Source organism: Phyllostomus discolor, chromosome 4 (assembly GCF_004126475.2).
Source record: "Phyllostomus discolor isolate MPI-MPIP mPhyDis1 chromosome 4, mPhyDis1.pri.v3, whole genome shotgun sequence".
Taxonomy (NCBI): domain Eukaryota; kingdom Metazoa; phylum Chordata; class Mammalia; order Chiroptera; family Phyllostomidae; genus Phyllostomus; species Phyllostomus discolor.
In genome coordinates, this window is record NC_040906.2 from 198,691,750 (window position 1) to 198,706,610 (window position 14,861).

Sequence of the window (14,861 nt, forward strand, 5' to 3'; positions counted from 1 at the left end):
CATTTTCTCCCCCTGGAGTTTTCTGTTTTGTCTTTGAACTGAAAACGTACATGTATTGAGAAAACCAAGCAGCAAGTGTTCGGCGCCAGATAAAACCCCGCTCTCTAGAGGTTGCTAACTGTCCGTGCTGGGGTGGTTACCTGACCCCAGTTTCCTGGAAAACTGTGACTGCAACCAGAGCTTTGTAAACATAACAAGGAAAAAAAGTAACACACACAGAGAGAAATAGCTGGTCAATTGTGAAATCTTCTGACTATTGGAGAGTTGTCATATCCTTTGGAACAAAGTGCATTTCATATCCAGAGCTGTTTTTCAGTGCCAGTGAAATTCATATCACGTACCCCAGAACTGAAGGGTTTATGCTGGTTTCTTCCACCGAGAAACGCCCTTAGAGAGAAACGGCCCTTGGAGCGCCTCTTGGAGTCAGGTGCAGGTGAATGTTCCTCCTTTGGTCCACCCCTTACTCTGCCACCCAGCACGAGCTGTGGCCTCTTTCCCCCTCCCGGGCGTTTCTGACCCTTCTTTGTTCCCATCTGTTCCTACAATAATACAAAATTATATAAAAGTTAAGACAAAACCAAGGATTCAGGAGCAAACAGGCCGTGATTGTCCTCTGAGCAATGTAAGTACAGCAGTCACCATAAATATCTGCAGGCCCCCAGGCACATCCTGCAGGAGCCCGTGCCTGGCTCCTTCCCGGGCACCTCGCCCTGCACCCTGTGGTGACCATGCCTTGCACCCTGCAATGACCCGCGTGCTAGCAGCTCTGCCCATAACGTGTCTTTCTGCACAATTAAATTTGTTCCAAACCACTGCAGCCTACTAACTGAAAAGGCTCCCCATACAAAGACTGTCCCACAAATAATTTTACTGGGTGTTTATCAAGTGTACCCCACCCCATTCCTGCCCTTTCTTTGGGAGTACACCTCTCCAGATTCATGGCAAACTAGTATTTTTTGTACATAATTCCGTTTGTGGGTTATAAGGGTCACGGGAAATGTGTGCTCTCTGTAATGCACGCAGCAAGCAGTCTTTCTCGTGAACTGATTGTTTTTAAGCAGTTGCCTTCTGCTGTTGGAGCTTTTATTATTTTCCGGCACCATTTAAAGTTTCGTTTTCAGTTTTTGAAGTGTTTAACAGTAAAGAAAGGATGTTAGGAAGCTATATTCCAAGGGACTTCTTTCACCTGCTCTCACCAGGCAACCTTCCAATGCACCAAAAAGAGAAAAGCGAAAAGGCACCCTAACTCAGGTGCTGGGGGAGTTTCCGACACCCACAACACCCACGTTGGAGGTGTTGCTCGGAGCTCGAAACCGCTGCCCCGTTGTGGCGGTTCATCTTCTCTCCTCCAAATGTCATCAGGGCGTTTGATTGCTTTCCTCCCCTCCACTCACGACAAGCATACACTGCTTGCCCTCCCTGGGCAAGGAAGGCCTTTGGCGGGTTAGTTCATGGGCTTACCACCTCGTGATGACTTGCATTCATAGACTGGAGGGGTTCCGTTAAGGAAGAGCTACTCACCTATTCTCTTCTTTTTTCTTTTTTTTTGATACTAATATCTCTTTTTTTAATATATTTTATTGATTATGCTATTACAGTTGTCCCATTTCCCCCTTCACTCCCCTCCACCCTGTGCCCCCTCTCCCACCCATGTTCCCCCCGTTTAGTTCATGTCCATGTGTCATACTTGTGAGCTCTTTAGCTTATACATTTCCCGTACTATTCTTGCCCTCCCCCTATCTATTTTCAACCTACCTTCTATGCTACTTATTCCCTATACCTTTTCCCCCTCTCTCCTCCCACCCCCCTGCTTCTAACCCTCCATGTGCCCTCCATTTCTGTGGTTCTGTTCCTGTTCTAATTGTTTACTTAGTTTCTTTTGGTTTTGCTTTAGGTGTGGTTGTTAATATTTTTGAGTTTGCTGTTCTTTTACTATACATGTCTTTTCTTTATCTCCTTTTCTTAGATAAGTCCCTTTAACATTTCATAAAATAAGGGCTTGGTGATGATGAACTCCTTTAACTTGACCTTATCTGAGAAGCACTTTATCTGCCCTTCCATTCTAAATGAGAGCTTTGCTGGATAGAGCAATCTGGGATGTAGGTCCTTGTCTTTCATGACTTGGAATATTTCTTTCCAGCCCCTTCTTGCCTGTAAGGTCTCTTTGGAGAAATCAGCTGACAGTCTGATGGGAACTCCTTTGTAGGTTACTGTCCCCTTACCTCTTGCTGCTTCTAGGATTCTCTCCTTTGTTTTTACCTTGGCTAATGTAATTATGATGTGCCTTGGTGTGTTTCTTCTTGGGTCCAACTTCTTTGGGGCTCTCTGAGCTTCTTGGATTTCTTGGAAGACTGTTCCCTTTGCCAGATTGGGGAAGTTCTCCTTTATTATTTGTTCAAATAACTTTTCCACTTGTTGCTCCTCCCCTTCTGGTACCCCTATAATTTGGATGTTGGAACATTTAAAGGTGTCCTTGATGCTCTTAAGCTTTTCCTCAATTTTTTGAATTCTTATTTCATCATGCTTTCCTGCTTGGTTGATTCTATCTTCCTTCTGGTCCACTGTATTGTTTTGAGACTCAGATTCCTTCCTTTCACTATTGGCTCTCCTCCTCGTATCTTCCTGCATCTTTTATGGTAACCTGCATCCTTTCACTTAAGTTGCACCCAAAGTCAACCAATTCTGTGAGCTTTCTGATCATGAGTGTTTTGAACTGTGGATCTGATAGATTGGCTATTTCTTGGTCGCTCAAAAGGATGAGTCCTGGGGGACTGATCTGTTCTGCTGGAAACATATCTTATGTCTTTCCCTGTCTCTCCTATTATTTTTTTTTTTTTTCTTTTCCAGTCTGGTCGCTCTTGTTACGGTGGGGGTCAGAGCCTTAGGTGTTCACCGGGGCTGGGCACCCCAGTCGCTAGATTGTGACGTTATATGTGGGGGTGGGGGCGGGGGCGGGGGGGGGGGGACAATGGCGGTAGTTCCGTTCTCCTGGGCTCAGACACTTCCTTGCTTGGGATCCCAGGCTGCGAGTTCTGCCCTGGTCCATAATCGCTGCCCCACTGGGTCCCCCAGCCGCAGCTTGTGTACTCAGGCATCACCGCTGCGTTCTTGCGCCCCGGATGCCTGTCGCTCTGATTTTGCGCCAAATTTCCCCCCAACCTCCACGTGCCGCCAACCCACGCCAGCCCCACGCCCTCCCAGCTCATCTTCTCCTACCAGCCTGGATCTACGGGTCTACTTCAACTTCTTGGCTGCCCAGCTTCCATTCAGATAAATCCTCTGTCAGTTCTGGGTGTTATTCTGTCTGTAAATTATTGTTGTTCTAATCTTGGTTGTGTGAGGAGGTACAGTGGGTCCCCCTATTCCTCCATCTTGCCAGAAATCCCACCTATTCTCTTCTGAGGCCACACGGCCATTGGCCTGGTGGGTTTACGTTAGAAATCTTTTCAGGATGGGCACGTCCTGATTCCTGTCTGGCTCTGCAACTGGAAGGTAAGAAAGCACTCACAGACCAGAATGGTGAGGCTCCCAGACATGCTCCAGAGATAATAACTATCGTCATTATTTCGTGCGTGAACAGCCACACATACCGCTAGAGACAAATGTGATTATATTTTCGTAATTGCATTTCACTGTCGCAGGTTTGCTGGATAACCATAAACACACTGTTCTGAGAAGAGGTGCACAGACTCCATCAGACTGTGAAAGGGGGTTATGGCACAGAAAAAGGGTACGGCCCAGCCTGAGCCCTGGCTCAGTGGCCGCGCTGTGCCTCTCTCGGATGTTCACACACCTGCCTCCGTGTTCCAGGTAGTCTCTGCAGGTCCCTGGGCGTAGCACAGGCAGCCCCCATCCTGGGAGCCTCCCGAGACTCCCCGGAGAAGCCCTGCAAACTGTAGAGTGCCACAGCAATGGACAGCTTGGTTAGCGACCGCACACGCTGTGCCAGCCCTGGAGCTCCCACCCATGCCCTGCTCTGGGGCCAGGCTCCCCCACACAGCTGTAGGCACTGCCCTGGCAACCACATCCCCACCTGACCTGGTCCTCCCACGACCCACACGGGGGCGGGAAGGTGGGGGTGCTCAGCTTGCATCCTAGTTATGGGGACTACAGGCTCAGGGTAACTAATAATGTTATTTCTATCGAATTAAAGATTTTACTATAGTCTACTGGTAAGATGTAGTGTTGTTGAATAGCATCCTTTTGTAATAGAGTAATTTGACCATTCATTTTACCAACACATACTGGGCATGCACCAGGAATGAAACAATGTTTCAAGAAGAAAAGGAAATCGACCTAGAAGTCCCATGACTGAAGGAACATGGGATGTTTTCTAACGTTCCCCCACAGGCTAGGGGCCAGAAGCTAGTAGTGGGTTAACCAGTAATTTTGGAGTGAATTCCTCCATTCACCGAGCGTGTGTCCACTCCCTCCCCACCAGCATCACTAAGTGGGGGCAGTCTTCTTGACCCTGCCCTTTAACCTGTAAGGTCTACACTAACCCTGTAGTGCGTGTCAGAATTGGATCGAGTTTGTAGGACACCCAGTTGGTGTTAGGACCCCCACACAAATGGAGGGTTTCATGAGAAAATACTGAGATAGGTAAATGCCAAACATTCAGAAACCGTGAGGCACATCTCACGGCTTACACCTTGTCCCCGATGGGTTGCCCCGGACCCCACCTCTCCCTGTGAGAGCTACTCTGCAAGGGAGGCCTCTGTTCTCAGGTTTAGCCATTGGTCAGTTAGAAGACGGGGTTTGGTTTCAATGCCTAATCCATTAAGAGGCTACATTTCTGCTAAAGCCCACGAGTTTCCTGAGAGCGAAGCAGTGTCCACCACCCTGGCCAGACACCACTGTCACTGGATGTCGGACAAAGCTAAATAACAGTGTCCTTTCCTAAAATGCCAGCACCGCCCCCTACTTGGTACCTGTCTGTGGGATGTCGCCTCGGAAGCACCATGTTCCGAATATGCATTAAAATAACCGTGGAGCTCTGGCTGGTGTGACTCAGTGGATTGAGTGCCAGCCTACAAATCAAAAGGTCACTGGTTCGATCTCCGGTCAGGGCGCATGTCTGGGTTGTGGGCCAGGTCCCCAGTTGAGAAGCAGCCGATCAATGTTTCTCTCTCTCTTTCTCCCTCCTTTCTCCTCTCTCTACAAATAAATAAATAAAACCTTTTTAAAAATAAAAATAACCATGGATTCAGTGGATTGTCCAGAGAATAGCGAACCATTCTCAAGGACGACCGCTGGACCTTCCTTCTGGGCCAGCAGGACTGCCGGTCCCAGGACGGAAGGTGGCTGCCGTGAACTAAAAAGGACAAGGGAAATGCTTCACAGAAACGGAGTAGGACTGTGTAGTTGAGCCTTCAGCGTGAGGCCAAAAGAAGGACATTCCTCACTGTGCCACCCTGCTGCGACCTCAGCCTTATCGAGGTGAGTGTCTTCCTACTCAACCTATGCTCACCTGCCAACCGCCTGAGGCTGGCCCCTGGGGAGTGGCTTTTCACCTGTCTGCCGGGCGAAGTCTGGATTCAGGCTTTGAGTTAGTTTTACAAAATTGCAGTCCCTGGTATAGCTACCCCTGTCTTTCTCGCTCTACATTTGTATTTTAGTTCCCTCAAAGCCTTTAAAAATACCAGTTTTCAGGCACGTGGTCAACTGTGCTTCATCCCCCGATTAGAATGAGACTAAAGCAGGCTTGTTCTGAAACACAGCCCCTGCCCCCTGCAGCCTGGCAGGGCGGAGCTCAGCGAACAGGGACAGAATGGCCCAGACTGAGTTTGCTGTCAGTGTGTTTACGTAACAAATCAGCTAAACGTAAATACTTCTCGAGGTGCGTCAGGGAGGCCGGCCAGCCTTCGCCCAGCACGCCACGGTGAGCACCGTCGCTGCCCCGGCCCTGCGAGGGCATCGCGGTTCCCGTGGAAGGACCCGGCTGGTGTAAAGCCTGAATATCTCCAACCATACATCATGTCGCTTGTGCCTTTTACAACGAGGATGGCGAAGACAATTTTTTGAAACAACCAGACTGGTTACATTTGTGTGTGTGCTGACGAGCAGCCATCACTAATGAACATCCATTTGGCAAAGTCTTGCAATTAAGGGGTGTTTCTTTCCCAGAAAATGACACGAGCCCTGATAATTTGCCTCCAAGTCGTCCTCCTGGCTACCTCTGCCCTTGATGGAGACAATGTGAACCAGACGGCCAGCTGAGACAGGCACCCTGGACGGATCGGGAAGGCTCTCCTGGGTCCGGACCAAGCCAACTACATGAGATGGGATGCTCTCCAGCCTCATGATGGAGTTGGAGCCAAAGGACATTTCAAGGGCCAGAGGAAAAAAATGCTGAATAACTCTGCACTCCTCCCAAGGTATTTTACACTGTGGCCTCATTACTGAGTTTGAAATGGCGAATTCCCAGAACATCAGACACCCCCAGATTCAAATGGAAGTACAGAATTGCATTCCAAAGCCAAATGTAAATTATTTTTAAATTATTCATGCCGCCTAGCTCGCCATTAAGATCAGATAATTGAACTAACTGTAAATACGTGTAAACAGAAGTGACAGAAACAGAAACATCCACAACAAACTACGGATGAACAGAAAAATCCACTTAACTGCTAAATAATTAGGGAGGAGGGAAGCCAAGGCTGGTGGGAGGCCACACTTCTGGAGGGACGGACGAGCCAGCTGGGGCTAAAGGAAACACCCAGCGGGAGGGGAGCTGGCTTCCAGAGGCAGGGTGGGACTGGGCCCAGAGAAACCCGGGAGGGGTGAGGAGCTAAGCTTGTGCCGGGAGAGACAGCTCTGGGGTGGGGGCTGGTTTCTGGCAAATCTGAAGTCACCAGGCAAAAGCGACTGATGGGATGGAGCTCTGGCCAGCCCAAATGAGAGAAAAGAGCACACAGTCAACGAGATTTTTGTAGTTCCTCCTGGAACCTCCAGATACCGTGGGTGGAAGTTACACTCCACCTGCAGCGTTTCACCCCAGGACCCTCTCTGCACAGTGAGCTGGGGGGGCGGGGGGGGCGGGGGTAAGACTGTATTTAGAAGTAACACACTCCTCTCCAATGAATGGTGGTTTGGGAACAAGAATACACGAACACTAACTGGTATATGATGCGGGATTCCCCTATTTAAATAAAAATTAGAGAGTTCAAAGCAGCTAGTTCGAACACGACAGGTTTCAGGCTAAGAGCATGTGACGCGGCTCCCCACCAGCTGTTCCAGCTCAAACTTGGGGAGGTGACTGACTGAAAGAAGCTCAGTTCAAACCCTCATGAAGGCGGCGGGTAACCTGAGAATGAAAGCCCCAAGTGAGTGGGCAATAGGGATTGTTCCTAAAGGAGAAATCAAGCACCACGAGTTTAGTTCTTAGCGGATTTTGAACTGGGAGCAGAGATTTGAGCATCTGGCCTCACCTGTGCAGACACCTGCGGGTGGCGGGCAGCTCCCAGACAGGGCTAAGGCAAACCCCGTGAGGCCAGAGAGTAGGAGGACCAGGCTGTGGGGAGAAGGAGCAGCCTGGAGAAAGGTTCACAGCCACCCGGACAACAACAGAACAGCAGCTAAGTGAGTGAAGGTGCGATCTGCTTACTGCACTGCCAGAGAGAGTGTCTCCCATGTGCAGAAGAGAGTACCTTTAGCACTGAGGTTGTGCCCTATCTTACAGGGCCACCAACCTCTGCTTGAATACTGTGTCCAGGTTGCAACTTGCAAGCCTGGGGGACAGAAGCTAGGAGTGTGCTGGGATCCGAAGGCTGGAAAGGGAGTTGGAGGGAGGAGCCAGGCCCAGGAAGTGCTGGAAGTGCCTACCTGCCCTGGGATGCCCACACAGGTGGCCAGGACCTGTGCGTTCCGGTGCCCCATGGCATCTCGGGGGGAGGAAAACCCCCCCACACACACAGCTGACCCCCCTGAGCAAGGAGACCCCGTTCCCCACAGAGGCCTCACCTTTTGGACAATGTGAAACCCGTAGCTGCAGACAAACTTGAGGACCAGGCCTGGGCTCTAAGGAGACTCGAATACACTGAGGCAGCCACTCTCGAACAATCTCTTCCTCCTCCTCCTCCAGCCAAGACACCCTTAGGAAAGGACTGGAGAGAAAACACAGTTTCTGCTGTGATTTATGAATGAACTTAACGAATGGCACTTTAGTACCGGTGTGGCGAGGGTGTGTCTGTGTTAACATGCCCTTGTTAGGGCAGTCAGGGCAGACAGTGAGGCATCAGAGTGGCCAGAAGGGCATCTCCAAGGTTACAGCCGTGTCCCCCCGCCCGCACCAGCATGCACCCAGACTGCCTCCCCAGGCCCCTAACCCACACGCTGGGCCGTCACAGGCATCAGACGTGCTTTGGACTGAGCAGCAAGAATGAGTAAGCTCTGACTGGATATTTCAGAGGGAATGGAGGAATTCCAGGAGCCCCGGGCCGTCCCGGTTTGGCCACCAGTGAGCTTCAGGTTGTCTGCAGCGACGGGCCAGAGTTGCCGTCCCAGCTCGGCTTCTCAGACCCCAGGCGGCGGCAGCTCTGGACTGTGTCTCCTCGGATTCAGCCCTCCTGTGGCTAAGGAGTGGCCTCAGGGAGCAACGGGTGTCCCTGCTCCCCACCACCCTCCACCTGAGCGCCCTTCCTTCAGGCTCTGCCCACCGGCGCCCCCCCCAGCACCTTCCTACAAAGCTGATGGTGGCTCACAGGGCCGGGTATTCCCGCCGGTCCTTCAAAGACCTCCTCAACAATGGAGAGACCCTCATTCTTGGAATAAAGCCACCAGTTCACTCCAATGAGGCTGAGTGTCTAATACAGTTTTCTGAATAATCCAATTATTTCTTATGTTCGTGTTATCCAGAAAAAAATACATTGTCAGAAACATTGCTGCCATTCTAATCCCCAAACTGGATTGTTTGGTTTGGTTTTTAATCATCGCAATGAAATCGACTCCTTGCAAACATAGCGCATCTCCTTTTTTAACCCTGTTTATTTCCATAGCAAAAAGAATTCCTCAGAAAGTTAAATACAGAACTACGGTACGATCCAAGGATCCCACTCCTAGGTCTAGGCCGACGGAATGGAAAAGAGGGACTCAGACAGAGACTGGCACACCCAGGTTCACGGCAGCATTGTTTACAACTGCCAAAAGGTGGAAACAATCCAAGTGCCCATCAACAAATGAATGGATAAGAAACCGTGGTGTGTACACACAACAGATTACTTTCTGACACCTGGCACAGCACGGGTAGACCTTGAAAATGTTAGGCTGAGTCAAATACGCCAGCTATAACAGGACAGATAGCGTATGATACGGTATGATGTGAACAGGCAAATTCGCAGAGGCGAAAAGTGGATTGGGGTTGGCAGGGGCGAGAGGCTGTTGCTTCATGGGTGTAGAGTCTCTGTCTGGGTGACGAAAGAGCTTGGGATTAGATAGTGGTGGTGGTTACACAGTATGGTGAATGTCACTAATGCCACTTAAAACTGGTTAAATTGTCTGTTATGTGTATTTTAGCACAAAAAAACCTGAAAAAAGTAGGTTTTTAAAATTAGCATGACACTTTATGGCTACCAGAGCAATGATAATTGGCTTGTATGTAGAGTCGTTGAAGGACATTATTCCCCACCTACAACTCCGACTTTAAACGTCTTCACCACGTAGCCGACAAGACCAGTGGATGAGAACTGCCTGGAAATGACCTTCTCCGGCAGGCGGGTCCGGCATGAGGGGCAGAGCCCGAGGGCCTGACCTCCAGCTCTCCGCTCCCCACCTGCGTGACCTGGGCACGTCGCTCATCTTCACAAGGCCTCAGTTTCCACATCATGATAATAGCAATAATCCATTTACAGGATTGTCGTGAAGATAAAATGCTGTAAGTGTAATGTGCTTAATACAGCGCTTATAGTTAAGCTATTCTTATTCATATCACCATGGCAGAATTCAGGGCTGTTACTTTTTTTTAAACACATGATTGAGATTTAAAAGGGAACAGTGATTAAGGAGCGCTAACAATTCTGAAAAGAGGAAGCTAGAGAGCAGCTCAAAGCGCCCACCGTCAGGACCCAGTCGCTGCAGTGGGGGAAGGGTGTGAAACCTCCCTGAACATTCCCCAGTGGCCCAGCTGAGCCTGCCGGCAGCTCCCAGCTCCTTGGGGAAGCAAGACAAGCCCAGGCTGTGATCCCCAGGGGTCCCCAGGGGTCCCCTGGCGGGATGGAGATGGGCAGTACAGCCTCTGGTCCCCAGCAGCTGTGAGCAAAGGGACCTGGTGACTCTGTTGTTATTATAATTTTGTTTGCTCTTGCCTTTGGCACCTTGTGGGCATCTGCTGGGGACACACCCTAGCTTAGGCATGTTAACCTGTTGTCCTTAGCTCCCCAACCTCTAAACAGCCACGCTACTCCAAACCCGGGGGACACACAGGAACGTGTTTGAAGTGGCCCCTGGGTTGGTCTGATCGACATCCTGCTTTGAAGGTGTCAAGCCTGGTATGAAACCATTCCAGGGAGAGAACAGCCTCTCTCGCTTAAGGAGACCTCTCAGGCTTAGTGACTTTGCTTTCCCAGGGCTCAGCCAGCGCCAGGAGTTCCTGGGTTTCAAGACACAGAGATTCAGCTTTGACTCCTTCGGTCGCCCTTGTGTCCTGACTGTGCTGTTCAGTGTGAGCTGTGGTTCCCGGTTCAGAGCTGTCCTTTCTCTCGATGTATTCTGTCCCACAGGATTTGGTCCCCTCCTGTGAAGGAAGAACATTCCTTCCTTCCCCTAATCACTGCTTGGCATTAAGTCATAATTTTATGCTAGAAAATTCCAGAAATTTATTTTCCCAACTAACTTCCAGGTTATATATATTTTCCACATTAAAAACAAGTTTTTAAAGTATCCTGATTATTAAACACCTACAAACCATTGATTCATCTGACACAGATCGGTCTCCTCATTCTTATTCGTTTTGTGCCTGGGGTTTAGGGCAGCTCTGGTTCTGATTACCAGATTCAGTGCTAACTGGGTATGGGACCTTGAACAAGTTGTCTCCCTTTTCTGGTCTTCGGTTGCCTCGTTTGTAAAATGAGAAATTTGAAAAGAACTGTCTGTTACAGCCTCTTTCAGTTCTGACAGTCGAAGATTAGCAGCAACTACAACTTACGGAAAGCAGGCCATGAACCGGGCTGTCTGCTACGCATTTTATCACATTGTATATGGGAAATGTAGCCCTGGCTGACGTAGCTCAGTGGATTGAGCGCGGGCTAGGAACCAAAGTGTCCCAGGTTCGATTCCCAGCCAGGGTACATTCCTGGGTTGCAGGCCATAACCCCCAGCAACTGCACATTGATATTTCTCTCTCTCTCTCTCTCCACTCCCCTTCCCTCCCTAAAAATAAATAAATAAAATCTTTAAAAAAAAAAACCTATCCGCAAACAATGTGTTATCAGCATGACCTCATTTAACCCTCTCAAGGACCCCATGCGGCTGGTACAGTTACCCTGATCTGAGAGAGGGGAAACTGAGGCTTAGCAAATTTGGTGACTGTCCACCTACAGGGAGTGAGGGGGACGAGTGGGGTTGGGACTTGGTTCTGTGGACCCCCAAGCCCAGGCTCACAGTGCGGCTCAGTCAGGAAGAATGTCAGAGCCAAACTGCCAAGGAGCTTTCTCCCTGGAAAAACTATTAGCCTGGAAAATAAAACACACGTCCCGCCAGAAGCCATTTCTGCTGTGCTTTCTCATTACCCTCCACGACAATGCCGTGGCCTTCTGAGCAGGAAGCCACACGGGCCAGCTGGTCAACCCGCCATCTCTCACAAAGTTGGATCTTCACAACAGGTTTCAGCATTTCGTCCTAAACTCCTTGAAATCCCAAAACTCTTCATTTCAGTGTGATTAAAATGTGCATGAGAAAACAGGCATTATTGTTTGGTTATGTTTATTCCTATTCCCCACCATTAACACAAGCAAGAGTTGATCTCTTATACCCCGGCTCTGAAGCAGACATCAGCTAACTCCCAACCATGCAGTGAGGGTTCACTGACCTCCAGATATTCTCTAAGGCTGTTTTAACCATGATCTTTCTGGTCATCGTTAACCACAGTGATCCTTAGGGCCCTTAGCAGGAAGCACAGTGGGCAGTCCATGTTTGCCCAGTGGCCCTCAGCCAGAGAAGCAGGAAGAAAAGAAAGAAAGGCAGCCACAATACAACTGAGCATTGAAATCAACCTAGGAGTTAGATAACAACAGAAAAATCTGTCATTGGAATATCCATGCAATGATTCTATGTAGACATTGATCATGAGTCACATTTCCACTAAAGTAAGGCATCATCCAAATTGACAGACAACACTGTGGATCTTGAAGCCACATTGACCAATCACCCTTGCAGAGATGAACTCAGATCTGAAAATTGTGCTGCGATCCTTAAACAAGAAGTAACCAAGGCCACAACACACAGCCTGGAAAAAGAATCGCAAAGGATGCACTAGTGGCACAGCTGCCGTGTAGATGCAGGTATCTGCACCCAGTGCGCCTTCCTCCTCAACACCACAGGGGCTCAGGCCCCTCGCCAGGGCTCCGTGCAGATGAACTGGTGGCTGAATCAGAGCTCCACTGACGAGCAGCTGTGTTCCATCATCTTTATTTATGCTTACGATGCTAAATACACACACAACACACACATGCACCTCAATTTTCCATTGAAGTTAAATATTCTCTTTTATTTCTCTACAAAGTTCATAACTCAAAGGCCTTTGGTGATACCTTTACATAGAGATTTCTGCATTGGATACTAACTACAGAAAACCAAGATCTGTTACCTGGTGTGGGTAAAACCAAGTAAGTAGCACTGTATTAGTTAACTAGGGCCCCATAACCAATTACCCCAGTTGTAGCTACTTAAAGCAACAATGATCTCTCCCGGTTTCAGTGGTTCAGTAGTGTGGTCACAGGGGGAGCACAGTTTTTCTCTGCTCCACAAGGACTGGGGCCTTGACCAGAAGGTTTGCAGGGTAGGAGCTGGAATCACCTGAGGGCTTGTTCTTATGTGACAGTCAATGCTGCCTCACAGCTGATGGCCCAGCTGGGACTGTTGGCTGGACCCCCCACAGGTGTTCTCTCCATGTGGCTGAGATCCAAGGGCAAGCATCTTGAGAGAGTCAGACAGAAGCTGTGCCCTTGTTATGACCCAGCCTGAAGTCACACAGCTTTGCTTCCACCAGACTCCGCGGATCAAGGTGGTCATAGCCTCTCCCCAGAGTCAAGGAGAACACAGACCCACATCTCAGGGGATGAACGCCAGCCACACTGTAAGAACAGCGGGTAGAGTGGGATACTCAGGGAGGTGGGGTCAGCTCTGTAACATACAAGCTGCCCGTACAGAATTCCACTGTCACGCCGGTTTCTGTAGGGCTATGCTCCAGGGCGTTGTGCAAAGACTTCCCGGAAAGAAAACCTCAGGTGGATTCTAACAGATGAATGGGGACCAGTTGGTGCCTGGTGCCATGGTGAGGGCAAGGGTTAGAAATGTATGTTAGGGCCAGATATCAGAGAGTCCTAAGTGACATATTAAAAGAATGCTCTTGGCCCCAGGTGAGCGTGGGTGGGGGGTGCACAGGGTGCAGTGGCGGGGCCGGGCCCGGGATTCCACAACGCGGGAATCCCGGGCCCGCTGCCATTGGGCCGGCCCGCCGGGCAGGCTGGGCTGGGCGGGCGCTTCTCAGCTGGCGATCCCTTGGGCCCCAACCCCCGCCCCTTGCAGGACCCCCAAACCGATCCCGATCTCGCACCCGAGAACTGTCCTCCTTGGAGCCGTTTACGCGGTGGACTCCAGTCCGACCCTGCTGGCCCAGCCTCAATGTCGTCCTGGCCTTGCCCCTTGGGCTCCCGCCTCTTTCCCTTGTGAAAGTGTGGGTGTCCCCTCCGGGGTGCGCTGGTGGTGCGGCCGAGGAGGGGTTGACAGGAGCTTCCCTTCACCGAAGAACAGGCAGGCAGGGAGGAGCCCTGTCCCCTGGCTTCAGCATATACCTGAAGTCTTAGAGAAGCCGCCGGTCACCGATTGTCTTGTTAAAGCCTTGTTTGTGGACTTGGACTGTGTCGGGGGTCGCCCTCAGCAGACTTGCCCCGGAGAGAAAAGCTTGGAGGAAAGACCACCCATCTGGGTCTGTGGCTGTCCCAACTAAAACTCCCGACGGCACGATGAAACTCATGGACTGGGAGTGCGCCATTCCCGGGAAGAAAGGGACCCCTTGGGGAGGAGGCTTGGGTAAATTGCGGATGCTCTTCAAAGACGACTACCCATCCTCACCTCCAAAATGCAAATTTGAACCGCCCTTGTTTCACCCGAACGTGCACCCTTCCAGCACCGTGTGCCTGTCCATCCTCCAGGAAGGCAAGGACTGGGGGCCCACCATCACGATTCAGCAGATCTTGTTAGGAATACAGGAACTTCTAAATGACCAAATATCCAAGATTTAGCTCAAGCAGAGGCCTACACAATTTCCTGCCAAAACTGGGTGGAGTATGAGAAGAGAGTTCTAGCCCAAGGCAAGAAGTTTGCACCCTCATGAGCAGCGACCTGCGGCAACATCGAAAGGAAGGGACTGGTTTGGCAAGAGCTTGTTTACAACGCTCGCAGGTCCAGCATTGCTCTGTGCGATGACCAGTCACCCAGGGGGGCAGGCGGGCGCCGTTTTCCGCTTCCGCCGCTGGTGCACAGTTCTCCGCTCGCTGAATTGCCCAGTTTTTCCTACAGGGTCTCTTCTTTCATTCCGTCTTTTGTATTTTTGATTGTCATGTAAAACCTGCTTTTCTTTTAATATTGATGTCGGTATTTCAACTGCTGTAAAATTATACACTTTTATACTTCGGTGAGTCCCCGAG

At 50.1% G+C, this 14,861-nt stretch overlaps 1 protein-coding gene across 1 annotated transcript; it reads left to right on the plus strand.

Annotated features, from left to right (window-relative positions):
• Positions 1–11,427: 11,427 nt before the first annotated feature.
• Positions 11,428–14,594, plus strand: LOC114495109 (SUMO-conjugating enzyme UBC9-like). The gene is given in 3 exon segments (XM_036022611.1): positions 11,428–11,466; positions 14,052–14,433; positions 14,436–14,594. Coding segments are annotated over 3 exon segments (534 nt in total). The 3' UTR covers positions 14,549–14,594.
• Positions 14,595–14,861: the final 267 nt, after the last annotated feature.